At 34.2% G+C, this 19,810-nt stretch overlaps 2 protein-coding genes across 2 annotated transcripts in view; one reads left to right on the forward strand and one right to left on the reverse strand.

The window, feature by feature from the left end:
* Positions 1 to 414: 414 nt before the first annotated feature.
* LOC113233253 (UDP-xylose and UDP-N-acetylglucosamine transporter-like) lies at positions 415 to 8,927 on the reverse strand. Its single transcript, XM_026468296.1, has 4 exons — positions 8,760 to 8,927; positions 7,203 to 7,324; positions 2,441 to 2,708; positions 415 to 1,028 (listed from the first exon to the last, which is right to left on the reverse strand). Exons 1-4 carry the CDS (start codon positions 8,925 to 8,927, stop codon positions 666 to 668), a joined length of 921 nt encoding a protein of 306 aa, XP_026324081.1. The 3' UTR covers positions 415 to 665.
* A 3,553-nt stretch (positions 8,928 to 12,480) lies between these two features.
* The window catches only part of LOC113232918, a 128,053-nt gene continuing 120,723 nt past the window's right edge, over positions 12,481 to 19,810 (forward strand). Inside the window, exon 1 of the mRNA XM_026467819.1 lies at positions 12,481 to 12,858. Within this exon, the coding sequence (XP_026323604.1) occupies positions 12,804 to 12,858 (55 nt within the window). The 5' untranslated portion in view covers positions 12,481 to 12,803. The remainder of the gene's footprint in view (positions 12,859 to 19,810) is intronic.

Raw genomic sequence — 19,810 nt, forward strand, 5'->3', positions numbered from 1 at the left:
TGTGTTCTTAAATTATTTGTATTGACTGCTTACTGTTAGTGCGCTTCTTCTATATCTTGCTGTCACAAAATAAGGTAATACAGGAAGTTAAAAGTTAGTCACGCAATTAAAGAAACATTTTTATTTAATACTTATCAGTTCCATAAAAGTATATATATACATTTATATCCATAATACAGTTCACTCACGATAATCAGTACTCCATATAATCACAGATGTGTTATCTTTAAGAAAATCGCTATAAACTTAACTATATCATTAATAATATTATACAATGTATTCGATTCATTTGATAACAATTTATTTTAAAATATATCAACAACTCCTTGTACTTACAACTTGATCAGCCTGATAATTAGGGCGCGTTCCTATTATGTCGTGGACGTTTATTATGTCGTTGAATGACTGTCGTGTCTAGCTGCCCCCACTAGATTGCGACGACAATCTAAAAGCCACGATTATCTGTCGTCGCATTTTTGTCGTGACGATTTATTTATCGTCTGACGACTGTCGTTCTAGCTCTTCCCATTATCCCTTCTGTCGTCTTAACGTCAAAAAAGTCGTGAATGACAGTTAATCGTGTGTTAACAAGCCACGACACTAAAATGGTCGACTATTTGTCGTCGCGACATAATGGGAACGCGCCCTAACAATTGTTATAAAAATCACTTGTCTTTTTTCATACTCACAGGCGCCTGTCGTCTACTCTCGAAAAAGTCAAAATAAATAAAAGTTCCCAAAGCTACAAAAACAGTACCTAAAACGTGTAAAACAGTTAAACTGTTTTTGAAAACAATTGACGATATTAACAATGATATAAATCTTCTTAAAGTTAAGATAAAAGTAACTGTTACAGAAGACTCTTTAGTTGCAAACTCGTGGACAGAATGGGTGCAGTAAAACTGGCATATGATGCTTAGCGCTGTGAAGATCCAAATATCTATAGGAAGACTTGATGCGATGTCTCTGAGCTGAGGATATATGCCTATAAATAGTGGCAGTGGCAGAGCGTTAGAATAGAACAGCATCTGAAAAATAATTCACACGATTGTTAACATGGAAAACTACCCTCTGAGAGTGAGCATTAACTAGAACTGGGCGTCGCTTTAATTTGTGGGACCAACTATTATGCCTACTGCCTAACTGAGTTGGTTCCTGGGGTGGCGGTGCGGGAGGAATGTCAGTTTACGTAACAGTTATGTCGCGCTGCACTCGGGATTATTTACAGAATAACAGTGAACAGTCCTCAGCATACTACACATCGCACAGTTCAGGGACGCATGACGTAACTTATATACATTTTTTATTTATATATTATTTATTTTTAAAATAAATCCGCGAATAGTATGACACCGTGTGAATTGCGCATTGAATATTTTGAACTTTGGAAGGTTTGAAGTTTGAACACTTGTTGATGCTATCAGCACAAAAATGGTATAATTCCATAAAATGCATATAGAATATGAGAGATTTAAAATTAGCAAATTAATTTTATATGTATTGTAATCATATATGACCAATAAATAATCAGGTGTTTTAGTCGCATTTAAAGTAATATTGTTAACTTATAATTAAATGTGGGTTACACCACTAATGCGCTGTTAGTCTCAGTTATATGATTCGCTCTGGACCTTTTGGAGGGAAAAGTGTCGTTTTTATTTTGACTTTCAATTATTTTGTGAAATCTAGTTTAAAGTGGAATAGGATAGTGCTATTGTGCCTTAATCGAAGATTAAAACGTGAAATTATACGAATCTCGAACTAAAATACCCATATCGGCCCGTTTTAAGGAATCCCGAGTCAATCCAAACACGCCGCCTCAATTTGCCTATCCTCTTTGTGGCGGCCATATTTACAGAAACATAATCTACATTCTGCTAAGCGGAAAACTCGACACTGGCGAAATCTTAAAAAGAAGGAACCGCCATTAAGCAAAACGAAGAAGAAGAAGTCTCAGTTATGTCATGGGTGTCAATTATGTATTCTTAAAGTTTAATGTATTTATTTTCAATAAGAAATCAACGTTAACCTGAATTGAGGTAGTTAATTTAGCTAAACTAAAGAATATTGTGGATATTCTCTTCTACAAATCCCAGCACTTCTCGCAACTGATTATATTTGCATATGCCTATAATTTATTGAAATTTGAGTACATTGGCGACAAATTATTATTTCCTATTACTTAAGTATTTGCTGCAAATTGTTGTCTCAAAAATAATATTGTAGCTGTGTTTCTATAGGTACTTACGTATTTAAATACTTTAATCATTTAAAAAATAAACATGAGACAACTTATATTTTGTAACGTTTAGAAGAAAAACAATAAAAAAGTCATCATACGACAAATGGGTACGTCCATACTAAGAAAACGTTAATACATTAGGTAAATAACTCTCAATACTGAGCACTTGAAACAAATTTTAGAGTTCTAAATTTTTACCTCATCTGGATGCTTCCCGTACTTTCTAAATAAAATCTCTTGCTGTAAGCCAGTCAATGCTCCGAGGAACAATGTAGACAATAATATAACAACTCCAATGCACCAGTAATAGAACTCTCCCTTATTCTGTTCAGCTATTGTGGCTCCCCCGTACATGGCAAGAGATACTCCAATGGTTATAAGAATGGAACCGATGCATTTTGTTAATTTCGGCCGTTGCTTCTTGGTGTACCAAGATACTATCATACTGGCTGGCGAGGAGGCAGACCTGCAAGAAATATACTATAAGAAATGGCACCATTCTTGGCGCAATAGGTCACATCTGCAAAATTACAACTTTTAAGGAGAGAAGTTTAAAGATTCTACAAACGAAATTAAGCTTTTTATGGTTAAATACTAATTGTAAAAGAACGTAATGTTTCTCGATAATAATATTATGAAACATTATAAGAGACTAAGAAGTAAGTTGTATCAAACATTTTTATTACTATCACGTGATAATAAACTACACACAAACTCGAACTAATGTGATGCCACTTGTAATAAAAATCTAATGGAGCAACAAACATTTTTGATGTAACTCCATATATGCCATTCTTCAACGAGGGGTGCGAAATGTTGATTTCGTAACGCAGTATTGCCGCATTTCAAGTTCAAGAAAAGTGACCAAAACCAAACTAGTCAAATTTTTTGACTTATTGCACGGCTGTATTCAGAATGTGCTAAATTGTATTTTAAATAGGACACGGAGATTTCCATTGCTTAAAATAATCAATATTAATACATATAGGGCTGGCTACGAGTCATCGATTTGCGCAACTCTGTTCTTTATTAGGTGTTTTTGAAGTAGGCTGTTTATTCTAGCAAGCTATAATTGCTAGAATGAACTGCCTCCGTGGCCGAACGGTTACCGTGCCGGACTGCCACGCAGAGGTCCCAGGTTCGATTCTCAGGCCGGGAGAAATATTTGTATGGCCTACATTTATTTCTCTCGTGAATTTGGGTGTAATTTGTGCTAGGTATAACTAGTGCGGGGCTATGTTGAGAGTGTGCGTTATTATTATTGCACTTGTACAATTTGTTGATTGTCATGTTATATGATATAAAGACCTACGCAAATACCTACGCAAAAAGAAAGTTTACAGTAAACAACAAGCTACACATTGTGGATCTTGTTCCGTCGCTCTGGAGGCGATATTCGAACGAAAGTGTATGGCTTGATGAAAGAAAGAAAATAATATTATGTGGTCTCATTTCTTATGAATAGTAATATAAAGTAAACCTTCACACTAAACATTGAGATCCAAATGGTCACCACTCAGCATTTGTCGGATTGTGCATACAAAACAACCTAACGCTTATATTCTATAACGTGCTGTGTGGACTGTAGTATGCGTTTATAAGCTGTATCTAAAACGCTTATTACACTACCCGATTTCAAAGGACTCTAAAACAGGGAAGTGTAATCAGAGTTCGAAAGTTAGGGACCCTAATGACGACTTATTATAATTATAAGTCAATAACATCAGCGCCCTAACCAGGGCGAAATTGTAACAAATGTCCTACCGCAGAAAAATACGCTTATCAATGCAACGCGATAAGATAATATAGCTGCGGTTGCATTTATTTATTTATCAATATTATTCACACTACGTCTTACTACATAATTCTCTGACATATTCATTACATAAATTTATTTTATACAAGCAGTCGTTTGTTACTATTTATATATTTTTATACTTATACTTTTCCAACTCCTTTGAAAATTAGCACTTTCAAAAATTTGAGACGAGAACTAATACTTTCCTACTTGAAAGTGGAAGAAATGAATCGGCTCTAGAAACATTTTTACGAGATTGTTATGAAGTTTCCGAGGACAATTTACGTTTGATAATTAGTGATTTAAAAAAAATGCTAACACAGTTTAACAGTCCATGGAGCCAAGCATCACGAAAGAAGCCTTTATGAGGGTTAACAGTAATTGGTTTAATCAACAGTTTTTTGTAACTTTGTCAACGACTAACGATTCACTGTATTTACTTTAACTGAAAAACGAGGAAGACCATGCATGTCTTAGGAAAATTCTTCTGAATCTAATGAGCAGCGCAAAAATAGTACACTACATAATGAATATGGATTCGAGCACGTCTTTGTGCATATATTCAAGGGCTGCAATCAAAGTGAGAAAGTAACGAAGCAAAAATCGTAGAGGCATTGAGGTCTGTAGATGCAGAGAAAAAAAATATCAGTGCTACAATTGATGGACGACTGTAATACTAATAACATCCGAACGCCCATCAGATCAATTGATGAAATGACTGATACTGTTGTTTGGCAAAATCCTGTGTTCATCCGTGAGATTCTGTCATCCTATTTTATAATAATTAAGTTTTCGAAAGACACTCCCCAGAAAACTAAAGTTGTTGTTAACGATGTTCATTAGTAATTGATTATTTGTGTCCATCGTTGATTGTTAAGGAAGGCAATGACGTTCAAGTTAAACATGAACTTTTTTTAACCATGAGAGACGGCAAAGTAACCCAGGCTCAGATTACAAAACATTTGTACTCCGAGAGCCCAGATATTATTAACATGTAATATTTGTGGTACTACTCCACGTCCAATTAATAATTTACAAAATGTAGCTGCTAGGCCCGAAATTGAAAATTCTTTTCGACGTGACGGAACGAACAAGTTGTGTGCCTGGTGGTCAGCTATACCTTGACAGTTGCAGTGCCGCTCAGAGCTATAAATCGCAAAGATCTGAGGGGCAGTGCCACTGCGCCTGTCATCCTGAGGCATAAGTTCACAAGTATGTTGAGAAATGTTGTTCGATCTTTTTCACTACAATTTCTAGTAAAATTTAGTAGCAGTAGAGGTCCTTGTGAAAGAGTCCGTTCAGGGAAGTACTGCCACCTTACTTATTTCTGCCGATAAGCAGTAAATTGAGTATTACTGCGTTCCGGATTTTAAAGGGTAAAAGGTGCTGGTGAAATTACAGGTACATGGGCCTGTAATTTCGCCAGTACCCTTTACCCTTCAAAAACCAGAACGCAGTAATGCTCAAATTAACGCACACGAAGGCAGTAATGTTCGTCCAGTACTTCCTGGACGTACCGTATACTACACAAACTCTTTCACAAGGAGGTCTACTGTTACTAAAAGATTTTACTCTTCATATCTGGCAATTAGAGCATAAAATATAATTTCTAAACGCCATTTTAGGTATCATATGAATAAATGAGCATAATCACATATTGATAATTATTTCTAGTAACTTTTTGCCTATTCAAAAGTTCAAAATAATGGAGATACGATGTTTACGAATTTAACCCAGTGTATGTAGGTAATGTCGTCTGTACTCTATTGTCCGTGCAGGGAAATGCCTATTTAGATTATAATGATACGTGAAGTGCACTATAAGTTTCCGGAATGAATAAGAAAAAAATACTATAAATGGTCAGAAATGAATTTCTTGTTTCTCAAAATATTTTCCGTTAGCGTTAATGCACTTTTTCACACATACGAATGAACCAATTTTGAAAACATTTGTGCCACTCACCCGTGACAATCTCCAAAATATATTTTTCATACCTTCGCCGATACTTCATACAGCCTCTTCAGGTGATGAAAATCGATGACCGCGTAACTGGTTCTTCATTTTTGGAAATAAATAAAAGACACGGTTTACGGTTATTTTTACGGATTTTGTTAATAACTTCCGGCAAACAAATGGTCGTGTACCAATCACTATTCAAGGTACAACGATTATTCAAAGCAACAGTAGCCACGTGTCCAGTTTAATTAAAAAAGAAGCGATCATCCGCTTAGAGGCACTTTGCACGCGCGCCACTTTGGTTGGTTTCGGCTCATCTCGAAAAACCCATACCCTCGATTGCTGCTTTGTTTTGGGATCGTAACTATAAGTCCATGTTTCGTCGCCTGTTACTATGTCCCACACCAAATTTGACGCCCCTTCGTTGAATCTGGTAAGCATGGCATTGCACCAAATGACGCGATCCGTTTTTTGAGCCTCAGTCAAATTGTGTGGGATCCACCCAGAGCTTTTTCACACCCAAATGTTTGTGTAGTATTGATTGTATTTGACTCATGCCTATGCCTAAAGATGTCCGAATCTCATGGTATGTCACATACTTGTCTGTTTTGATCATACGGCGCACAGCATCGATGTTTTTGTTGTTCACAGCAGTGGATGGGCGACCATCACGAAATTCGTCACTGAGATTCATACGATCGCGTTTGAATTCTGCAAACCAGCTATAAATAATCGTCTTGCGTAGTGCTTCATCGCCAAAAGCAGTTTGAAGCCGAGCGAAGCTCCGCTGAGCTGTTAAATTACACTTAAAGTCGTAGAAAATCATACTACGAAAATTTTCATGAGTTAAACCCATGGTGATGTAGACAACCAATTTCTAAAATGACGCCACAATGTAAAATCAAGTGACAGTCAGATGAAACAAACTGTATTCTACAGACAAAGAGTTCCATTTTCAAATGTTGTAATTACTTTTTAAATATTGTTTATGTAAGTGGCCAGTTCTGGAAACTTATAGTGCGCCCTGTGTAATATAAGATTGCCTGGTCTCTAACCAGGGAATTTCCTGTACTATGAATACCAGGCAACAGAATTCACTCTGGTGCACTTCCTGAAACACCCAGAATAGAACCAATTTAGAAAAGTTCATTTGTCAAATTGGTCCTACGTTAGACCACCGAGGTCGTAATAATAAAAACAAATTACCGGATAATCATATGCAGTGTAGATGGTACGTGCAAGACATAAACATAGTTATTGGCTGTGCTGGTTATGAAGAATAACGCTACTAACAATGTGTACTGGCGCAACGGAATCTTTGATTTCACCTATAAAAAAAAGAGTCACTGTAAAGCAACAACAACAATTAACAAGTATTCAAAGTTAACAATTGATAACACAAGTAACACTAATAATATGCCAGACAACTACACCAAGACCTTGGTCTTCAACTAAAGAATTCTGTGTACTATGAGTACAATAGCAACAGAATTCTTATCAGGACACTAACCAGAACATCCCGACCAGATCCAAAAGAAAAGTTACTTTCCCAAGTGGGTCTTATTGAGACCCACAATGTAAACTGATGTTGCCCTTTATATGTAGGCATACAATATACATACGAGATTATGACTGTCAAAGATATGAAACACTTGTGTATCCGTTGGTTTTAATTCAGAGTTGTAATCAGCAATGATTACTATAGATTACTTGCTAGTTGCAGGCCCTGAATTTGTCGCCTTAATATTAACAGCACCTAGAAATAAAACTGTTTACTTTTCTGCACATATCAATGGGGAAACAAATTTTGTTATGTCTAATTGTATTAATGGCATCATATTACAACATTCCTGATGCCAAATAACCCATTAATAATAAATAAATATTAGACAACATCTCAAACCTTGCTCTGATCCCAAAGTAATGTAACTAAAGTACTTGTGCCACAAACACTCAGGTCCGAGACAATACAGAAAAGTTAATTTTCTACATTGAGCTGGCCGGGGATCAAACCTGAGACCTCAGAGATAGTGCACCAAGAAAACTAGTGTGTAAGCCACTCTACCATGGAGGTTGTCATTCAAAGGTTTGTTAATCTACTACCTTTTCTAAGTTGGTTCAGGGGTCTACTCTTGTTCTGTCTTATACAATTACTATCAATTAAGTAATACTCAACTAAAAGACTATGTCCAAGTATGAAGCTACATTGGTAACATGTGTCTTTTAAATTATTTGAGTATTATTTATTTGACAGTTATTATTTTGGACGAATGTGATACGGATAATGAGAGTACAGGGTCTGGTTTAGGTATTTAGTGAAATTTCACTTGAGTGAATTTTGTTATTTGGGTACAATAGTATAGAGATTTCTCTGATTTGATATCTGGCAATTTGTGTAGTCATCTAGCATATTATTATCCGATTCACTGCAGAATCACTATTATTAGTTTTCACTTGGCTTTAGCACTCATTTAAATACAGCATCTCATAAATTGCTTAACATTTGAGGCCGTTCCTGTCCAATTCCAGAACTTCCTTAGTGTTTGGTACTGTAGGCTTTAGTCAGAGCCTACAAATGTTCAAGACTATTGTAACTAGGCGTATCGGGAAGCATGTGTACTTTGGTTCCAGGCTACCAGTTTAGCCAAGCTTTATTAATCTCATGTCACTTTACTACTGTTTCATTTTAAATTTTTGGCACTTTAGCATAGAACTTGTACATATTTATCTAAAAAAAAAAACAATTTAAACAAGACAATTCACCTTGCCAAGTTTTGCAGTAAATATAAATCCGTGCAGCGCGATAAAGAAGAACTGTAGGAATGTTATTAAATTGGCACTGTTTGGAGATCTTGCCATCAAAATTTCCATAAGAAAAGCACTTGCACAGCATCTTATTAAAACTTGACTTAGTGTTGTGTTAAAATACATTTCTAACGAATTTTTGTAACACACAAAGCAATAAACTTAAAAAATGTAGAATCTTGTATAATAATTTATATTTGTAAATAAATGGATTAAAATAAACAATGAAATAGAAATTATTCGAAAATTTAGCGCTGCCACGCAAGGCAAAATGTATTTTTTTTTTAATATTAGTTTCACGGCATCGGAATAAATCCATCAAGCCAAATGTTCAATTTTTCTTTTCTATCTTTTTAAATAAATTTTTTTAGTTTTATTTTAGAATAAAATTATTTTAGTTTTATTAAAAACCTAATACAGAACATTATTATTTATTAAACCTATTATACCTTCAAAGGTATCTATATATCTTCAATGATGGAAATAATGTCTGCATATTATATATGTTCATAAGTCTTCGTATTCTGTAGTAAGATGGCAAGAGGATGTCTTCTTCTTTATAAATCTTTAGTGGGCCATCTACAAGAAGCAGTCTTTGCACACTGAAGGCAGGGCATTGTAGAAGTAAGTGATCGAGAGTGGCTTCATCAGTATTACAATGTTCACATGTGGCTGAATTTCTAAGTTTTAATCTGTTCAAATGAGCTGCGAATTTTCCATGTCCAAAGCGTAATCTGTTGATGGTTGTTATAAATTTTCTTGATGATGATTTGAAGTTAAAGTTGGTACTTTAACTTCAGTTCAGGGTTTCGTGGGAATAGTCTTCTGCATTTCTCCATACCATTTTCCTTTCAATTGTTTCGTGTATTCTCGATCTCGTGACGAAATATCAAACATACGAATCTTCAGTACTGAGTAGTAATCGATCATAGGAACTGATGGTGGTGAATAATAATATGATGATTGATCTATTTCATTAATGTTTGGTACATTAATTTTCATTAGACTATCCCCAGCTTCATTCCCCGTTATTCCTGAAAGTGATGGCACCCATATAAATTCTATATGTTTATCTTCAATTTCATATAAATATTGTTTGATTTTAATGATATAGATATTAGTATTGTAAGATATTTTATGACTCTCCAGGCAATTCAGTACACTTAAGGAATCAGTTACGATCAGGAAAAAGAAGTGATTAATGTTTGTTATGTATTGAAGTGCCGAATATACAGCATAAGCTTCAGCTGTAAATATCGAAGTATTATTGTCCATATTAAAGCAGCGGCCAAATTTAGCAGTCGAATCATAATAGGCAGCTTTAGCGTTATCTTTGGTTTTGGATTCATCTGTGTAAATATTCCGATAATGTTGCTTCTTGTTACTAATATACAACAGAAATTGATCATTACTAAGTACCCACTGCTCATTATGATCTATGTACTTACATTACATAATGTTTTTAATTCATTAATATGTTCCCCTTGTAATAAATTGTTATCTTCAAACAAATAAGAATTATGCCTATTGCCTAAAACTTTCATTGTGAATTTTTCTGTGAGATATTGAAGTCTTACATCAATTGGACATATACCAGCCTCTATTTCTAAAGAATTAATGGGTGCAGAACATATTGCACCAGTTATGGTTCATAACTGGTGCAATATGTTCGTAAGACTCATAAATTTTCCAAAAACTATTAATTCATAATCATAGTGATTCCTAACAATTGCCTTATAAATGATATTTAAAAGTTTAGGGTCCATACCCCAACCTACACTCGCTAAATGACGCATTATATTTACACTTTTTTTTGCATTTTATTAACTATTTTATTAATATGGGAACCAAAAAGCATTTTTGAATCGAATACTACTCCTAAAAAATTATTTTCCTTAATTAAACTTATTTTTACAGAACAATATTTTATATTGATATGTACAGGGTTAAAATCAAACTTTTTACTAAATAACATTAGAGAACTTTTAAGGGGATTGATATCCAAATGTCAAATTTGGATATTTGTTTTATAATATTGATACATACAATTTAAGCCTTCATCGCTAGTGTTTTGTGCTTGTAATAAATTTCTAGTAGATGTTTACAACACAATATCATCAGCGTACTGTTAAAAATTTAGATTACTTAACTTCAGGAATTTATGTAATTGTGCGGTGTATATTATTTATATCAGGAGGTAGGCAAAATGTACTTTGTGCAAATGACGATTGTGAAGTGACTTTTTTATACATAATTTGGATAATGGCTAATTTTAAGTAAGTTTTTTAGTGAACAATGGGTCCCGTAATATTCGTTGCATTTATAAAAAATCATTTACAATATAACGTAGGGTATAAAATACTTTCTGATGCTGAGGAACTTAATAAACGACGTTGGGAATAATCAATATTTTATCTGATACAATATCTTTCGTATCAGTTGAAAATATCAATTTGAACTTTCTTATGTATTTTATCATGTGTGTACTTTGTTGTACTTATTGGCAAGATAACTTATAAAACTATAACAAATCGAGTGTGTAAGGTCTGTTTCCTTCGTTCGTCGTTTGTACAACTATAGCTATAATAAAAAACATGCCAAGACAATCTATCTGTAAGTTCATCAACCCTGTGACATTGATTACTTATTTTTTATTGTCCATTTTTCAATCTCTAAAGCTTGTTATCTACGTAAAGAAGTTGTAAATATAGATAATTTATTTAATTCTCTTCAGGCCTGTTAAAAATGTCTATTTGCATAATGTTATTTTGCATTTTTTTATTAATACTTTTGGCCTTTTGTAAATATTTCCCTATTTTTCTGTACATACAGATTATATTATTATTTGTTACATTATCGTATTTAGGATTAGTCCATTAATTTAAAGTAACAATTGTCCAATTTAGAATGTCAAGTTTTTTTTATTTAGTTTTAACCCCATTGTCTTGTAGCCAAAGCTCTATAAATAAAAAAAATCTGTGTTCGGATTATTTTTTCCATCCAATATGGTTCGGATACGAAATAATTTTCCCGCCTTTGAAAAACTTTTCCGACATTATTATTTTAACTCATTTTATTTTAAATGATGATATATGATTCGACGATAAAAATAATGCGATAGCTATGAACTACATTAAGTTTTGTTCTTTTATAAAACTAAAACCAATTTACAATCTACTTCAAATTGATTTGTTAATCATCGACGGTACTACTTCCTTGACAGAAATAAAAACTTTTTTGCAAGTTGCAGTTTAAAAAAATTTGTCTACGTAACCTATTTGCAAAAACTGTTTTGGGTAATGTTTGTTAGAGGTTAAGGATAGTCAATGAGGTTAAATATAAATGTTTGTATTATAATTGGGTTTCTTTCTATTTTTCGTGCTCTACACTACATAATAGACAACCAGTATCGAATTCATAGATGAAATTACGAGCGGTTAGTGTTGTACGCTGAATAGGGGAACCTAGAAAAATTTCGTGATCACACTCAATGAACAATTAGTTCTAGATGGTCTGCGAATGTACGTAATGGTACGATATATTCTACATAAGTAGATAAGGCTTTGTTGACTTGGGAACGGTGTACATAGGTGGTAATATTCACTGCCGCATCGCAACAACCGTTCACCAAACGGTCGTAGTCGTCCGCCAACGTCAAGCGCTAGTTCAGTTCGTGGTTTTGCTTGTTCGCTACTACAGTCACCCGCCGCCGCTCATTTGTTTGCCCAAGTCCGCTTCGTTCGCCGTAGCGATCGCACGTCGGGATATAATTCTCGCGCCAAAATGCTCCATAATGAGTGCACACGCGAAAGAACAGTGATCTAAATCAAAATTACGACACGTAACTGTTTCTATTTCATAAAACAAAACAGTTTTTAATTCACATTCTGTGCAAGATAACCTTGTGTGATAGTTTTAAACTAGTTTTTACTTCGTCTTCACGATGCAAACGATTCTCAATTTTAAATCAATGTTTAGTGTGTACGAATTAGTACTGGAAACATGTTGACAGGATTTATAGTGTTTTCTCTACTAGTTTTCCAGACATTCCCTTCGGGTAAGTTGAGTTTTCTTATACGTAGGTATATATCTACCTTCGTGCAAACAAAGACTCGGCGTTCTCGGTTCCATTACACTTCGCACTGCGATAACGACTTTGATTCTCCATGCAAGGCATGAAGGCAAACTTTAATTTGTACCGCCGATTATTTATTTTTCATTTATTTTACATTAGCTACTTTTGAGAGACTGCACCAATTAACTTGACAACAGGATTCATTATATAAATTGATTTTTAAAGCACTTTTAATGATCTTGCACCTATTAAACGAACACTTACAGTTCCTAGTATTTGAACCGCAGTATTTTTACTTGTTTACTTCGTATTTAATATCAAAAACTTTAAATCTTACCTACAAACCCACAGGTTCGTGTTGTAACGGTTTTTTAAAAGTATACAGATTATAATCTTAGTACAATTAAGACCATGTCAAGCTTTTCACATTAAGCACATTTACTTGATACCTTTTTGGAATATAGTGCAACTTAATTGCGTGCGCCATGTTATTCTTCAAGCTTGCTATTATGCTTAATTCTAAAAAATATATCTAACTGCTAAAACCCTTGATTTATTTGTATTTCAACGTGCAAAAGTAACAGTGTTTGATGTGGAAACTCCTACCCTGCTAAATGTATGTATATCTCTCCATTTCGTTAGTAGCAAATCCCAAATAAATCACATTAAACTAGTGTGGGAATTAGATAATTTTATAATAGAGAGGTACTAAAAAATGATAAAAAACGTATTCTACTGATTCTAGAAGTTTACCTACTGACGTAAAGTACCTAGTGTTCGAAACAAGTTTACTCAATACAAGGTGTATAATCCTTCGATTTTGTAATTAAAAATCATGGTAGTCTACATTACGTAGTGAACAAGGTGAAGGTTAAATATCTGCAGTTACACGTCACTCAACCTCAGAAAAATACGTATGTCAATAAAGATTGTAATTAGCAGATGCTAAAAGCAAGTTTTGTCTCTTCATAGAAAGGTCAGGTTTTGAAGCATGGCGCGATTTTTCTGTACGTATATAACACTGTACCTAACAATTTTTCTAGTAAAGGTTATGGCTACTCTAAAGTCTTTTAGGTTTACTAAAGATTTAGAAGAACAAAAATCCGTATGTTGATTGTTATGACAGAATTAGTGTTTCACAAAATCGTTTAATTTGGGTGCCTTCATGTTATATACCACAAATGGTATCATTATATCACTTTTATCAGCTAAAAACTAAAAACCTATCCGCGAAGTGCCAATGTAATAATTACAAAAAAAAACTTTGACGCCATATTCCATATTTATCGCCATCGCTAATAAAATTGTTTACTCAGTCCAACTTGAGCTAAATTTTTGTATTTATTTATTGCTCTCAATTTTTATTGTTGTTGAGCTAAGCTTTTTGTTAGTGTTGTTAAGAACTCGTAGAACTCGTTATTCAACATTAATTACGTCCTTAATTTATGAAAATATAAAATAAGTATGTGTTTTGGTTTTTATATGTACAAATTTAGGTACCTGAGCAGTTTTAATTTTTCAAATGCAATATAAATAAATCGTATGGTGCTGAAATGTGAATTTACAAAATATAAGTTCCTTGTTAATGGAATGGTGTTTTGAAATGTAATGTAAAAAGGTCTCTTGAACATTTTTAAGTTCATTCCTCACCATACGTAATGGTAACTTTTATATTGAAGTAAGTTTAGTAAAGAAAAGTTGACCATTTGAGACCATTGTAATTAGATGTACAAAATTATAAAAAGCCGTAAAGAGCAGCTAAAGAACTCTCATACTGGTGGTCGTACAATTTTTCGTCTTTCGGGACCGGCTAAGGTAAGGTCGACCATACGGCCAAATCTTATATTGTAATTTTTCTTTAATAGTTTAATTTTCTGACATGTTTTCGCTTGAAATCGTTATAAATATCTTTACGACCATTTTGAAATCGTCGTTTGGTATTGGAAAATAGCGTTTCCCTGTGTATTTCGTTGTAGTTTTTGTGCAGTGTAGAAGAACCATATTACATTAATCACATCAAAATAAAAAAAACATTGCAATACAGCACGGCATTTTTGTAAAATCTTGTGGATTGAATAAAACCAAACAATCTAAACACTGGAAGTGTGTCAAAAAACGTTCAGAAATAAAATAAGTATATTTAAATGCAAATATAAAGCCAATATAATAGGACTGACGCACCGTCACATAAAAACGCCAATAGTGAAGGTTGTGTGCGTATTAAGGTCACCTAAATCCATTTTGTTTTTGCTATCAACGTAATCTTGTGTAGTAGCAACGTAGTCTTGTGCTGTGTGCATTCAGTGTGATGAGGTAGAGTTGTAGCGCTTAACATGTGATGCACAACTAATAATTACAATTACTAAAGTAAGTTGTGGTGGTTTATGTTGGAGCAGGTACCTAATTACTTTAGGACTTCTTTCTGAACCTATTTTCATAGTCAAAAAAATTCCATGAGCTAATTATTGATTACTTTTTTTAAATTTAATACGGATTATCCCTGTCTCGTCCCATTATCTGACTGCATTTCCGTTTTTTTTTTTAATAGAATGTCAAGTGACAAGTGGTAAGAGCCACGTATACCCATAACAGTTGCAATGCCTCTCGATGCTTTAAATCGTAGTATCCTAGTGGGCGCTAAAAGTCCTAGGGGGCAGGGACCTCGGAAGCAATTAGGGGGCGTTGATGCTGTCCAGGGTGTGTTACCGCATTTGAAAAGAAAAACCGGAATTATCTATACAAAGTTCACTACGAATATATAATTCTTTTTCTTTGTGAGTTTATGTCATATGTTAATATATAAATAAAATACGTGTTTTTTTTTTAAACTTTTTGTAGCGTTGAATTTTTTTATCTTGCTAAGTGGGCGGTTAGCCAAAAATTTTGGAAACCTACTAAAACTTTTTTAACTTTACCAAGTTGACGAGTCCCATGTGCCTATGGTTTCACCAGCACCCGTACTCTTTAAAACACAACGCAGTAATGCTCATGTTATTGCTTGGCAGCAGAAATAGGTAGGTATCAGTACTTTCGTGTACGAATTCTTTCAAAACAAGCTCTACTGCTACTAAAACCCGCTTAAATTACGCTACATTTTCGCTGATTTAGAAATTACTTTTGGAGCTGGGATAGTGGCGCTAGGGCTGCCAGACGGGTAGAATACAAAAAACATTTATTTATTTAACTTTATTTTATTTTTGCTTATAAACTCTTATGAGTTGAATATAGTCCAAATTGTTGCCTGTAGTGTTGAGCTGCAGTAGGTTTCTTGTATCTAATTCTTGCTATCGTTTTTCAGTTAGTAACCAAAAAAAAACTGATGTGATTGTGCCTTCATTCTACGTAATGGTGGTACCTATAGTATGTGTAGAAATTTAAAGAAAAACAGGTGTGTGAGTCTGGCGCCTTAGACCGCACAGTCAAAAAACAGGTGTATGTACGAGAATTCTCGTGCTTCTGACACACTTGAATGGCGCTACTATAACAATGACTTTGACATCAATTTTAGTGTCACATAATTTCTTTGCAAGGATGACATCGTCTTAAGTACGTGACGGTATTTGAATGTAAATATTAACAACTTCGAAGCCATCATACCTTAAGGGCGCATTTAGTAGACACGAATTTTATCGCGCTCACGCCGCGCGTCAACTGTGTAACTCTCATGGAAAATGCGCTCTATTTATTTAGCTTTTACGTTTTAACTTAAATGAGCGTACCGGGCGCGCGAGCGAGACTGGCTTGTCTTTATTATTCCGAGGAATTTAAATGTTGTTGCCTAGCAAGTAGAATTCATATTCACCATTAATATACGTGAAAGCGCGGTATATGCGCGGTCGCCGCGCGGCGGCCGCGCGAATACTTTCTCATCGTGTAACTGGGCGCTAATTGTACAGAGCCCATTGGTTAATTTTAAAGTGATATAGAAGTAAGTATTTACGTAAGTAGCTTAATATATTTATATACATTCAAAGAATAAAGATTAGTCCGTATAAAATAGGAAAGGAGTATCAAAACGTACAGGAGATTCTTATAACTAGTTATAAAAAACCGACCTCATTACCGCGGTCTCCTCGACGATATCTGAAACGCTATCATATGAGCCCAAACACAAAGTAACTGATGTATACTGTCGAAGAGTTCCTCTCATCTGTCTGTCATTTCCATCATCAAATCACCTCTAGGTCACAATAACATTTTGTTTTCATTAGAATCACATCTATGTGCCAAGTTTTATTTAAATCGGTTAACGGAAAGTGGGTGAAATTCAATAAACCGGATACGTCCTCTAATTTGTCATCTTTAGAGGTGAAATATTGTCTTGAATTTTGAATGGGATCACTACTGAGGTACACTCTTTCCAATAAAAAAGAATATAGAATATACAAAAAAACAAAAGAAATACAGTCGAAAAAAAAAACTTGTTGGCGAATCACTACATTTTGAGTAGAAAGACAGAAGGAGCTTGAAAACTTGAACCCAACTACATAAACAAATCTTTTTTATACAATTCGCTATTATAGCCTTTCTTTCCCAAGATATTGATATGTATATCCTAATGAATTCATCTGATAGATAACGTCTAGACTTAGTGCCAGCTGAAATCTGGAATCTTCGAGATACGCTCACAAATATCGGAGTAATCGTGTAACATGCAAAAAAGTACAATCGGATTTCGAACCTTATCTTGATTTTTATTTTCAAAACTTTCCACTAAATATAAGCAATAAAAGTTACATTTTTAATGTTAGTTTAGACGATCTGATCTGTGTAATGTTGTATCTATAAATGAATTCTCCTATTTTATCTTCAGCTATAAAATTTATGGACCTGGCAAGAATGGCTGCACGTAGCAACGCCTTTGCCAAAACGCATATTCAAAATTGAAATAAATGTAATGGAACTTTATTTGGACTCGCTTTAATGTATTGCAGCTTAGAATAATAACGCATAGAATGATAGTTTCATATCAAACGAACTGTCACAAGTGAGGCAAAAATCAAATTCATGTAGGCTAGTTTTAGTAGTAAGTTAATTTTCGGTTTTAGTGAATATTTATATAAAAATACACGAAAACGTTGAAACGCGTTACTTCCTTGTGGAATGTGATGTTAGTATCTATTTTATGTTTGTCTGACGTATTTTTACACTCATTTACCCCACATTTCGTCATTTTTAGCTAAAATTCTGGAGCTGTTCGCGGTGCAAGTTGACCTTGATCACTGTAGGCCCGCCCGCTCGTGAAGGCCCTTTGGGAGCGCTTCAATTTGCCTCACTTAGCGTGTGCGGGCAAGGTTTCTATGCGTTATTATTAAGTATCGCAGTAGAAACTTAAGACTCGACAGAAATAATGGCGGGTTTTTTTAGTTACAGTTTTTACGTAAATTAATTTTTAGTTTAGGTATTGCCTTCTATAGTTACGTTTTGAGTTTCTTAATTATTTGTTACCAGTTTAAAAGCTGAGGGCTCTACAGCCAAATATGCTCAATAATGCATAATAAATAATATTATACCATCGTAAGTCAAGCTTGTAAACGTGATTAAAATTAGCACAATGTAACAATACCTTCATTTAATATAAAAGAAACTGTATTTCACTTAAACAATAAAAGCATAACACAATACATAAGTTACTTTACATGTTACCTATACAGACAGTTAGTTCGTCTGCGTTAATGTATAAAACTATTGAAATGACTGTTAAATAATTTCAGTAGACTTTGTTTTTTGTTTCACAACGGATTCATCCCCTAGTTTGCCACCCTTAGACGTGGAATATTTTCTTCAAATTTAAATGGGACTAGTACTGAGGTACCTTCTTTCCAACAAAAAAGAATCAGCTAAATCGGTTCGCCAATAGTTACATACAAAAAAAACATACAGACCAATTGAGAACCTCCTGCTTTTTTTGAAATCGGTTCTAAAGAATATTATTTTCAACAAAAAACGGTACAACAAGAAATACACAAAAATTGATACAAAATGGTAAATTGTTTGTTGTATCGTTGGGCCACCAAAGTCTTGAGATAAGCAAATAAAAAAATGTGTAACTTGCCTATGTCCAGTTACTGAACATAGGTAAGTTACACATTTTTTGTAGGTATCGAGAGAAACGACAATTCCGATTAGACGTATTCTTGATCAAACAACCATAAACGCAACAATAAACATTTACCTAGACATGTTACTTGACATCATTTTTAAACATCGAGCGAACGTTTCAACTCTATGTTAAATGGTGCGTGCGACCGACGCAACGACCCGCACTATGCAAAGCGAGTTCACTGCGAGACTATGTGTGCGTCCGTATACGGCGCTCTCGGGGGGTGTGCACACATACGAGTCGCGTTGCTACATTTTTATGGAGTTACCATACTTGATCTTATTATACTATGGTATAGCTTTGTCTTACTGAGTGCGCCTACCTAATCGTCTATATTCTTCAATATTGACTTAAGTCATTGATAGAATGTTATCAAAAAAAAAAAAAAAATCATCAAACAAAATCATTATCTTCATATCAAGTCGAATAATTACAATAAATAATTTCCCATTAATATGAAGTTCATATTGAAGGAATACTTTGTTTGCAGTCACTGAGTGAAAACGTGCGCCCGCGCATATGTTATCGAGCGATTAATTTACTGGATTCTTAGTGCACAAATTGATCACTTGAGGACATGTTTATGTTTTCCTACTGATTATATGGGTTATGTACTTAATAATATGCAGTATAGTGTATAATACAAACAATATAAATTACCTAACTACGTAGATACCAAGACATTACCTTGGGAATATTTATCAAATTAGCACCAGTAGAGCACCTTGTGAAATTTCGTCCCGAAAACTATTGCCACTTTAACTATTTTTGCGGCCACGCAGCAATGTGAGCATGACTGCGTTCCGGTTTTGAAGAGCAAGGTTATTGAAA

This window comes from Hyposmocoma kahamanoa, unplaced genomic scaffold, assembly GCF_003589595.1.
Source record: "Hyposmocoma kahamanoa isolate Upper Pololo Valley unplaced genomic scaffold, ASM358959v1 78, whole genome shotgun sequence".
NCBI lineage: Eukaryota > Metazoa > Arthropoda > Insecta > Lepidoptera > Cosmopterigidae > Hyposmocoma > Hyposmocoma kahamanoa.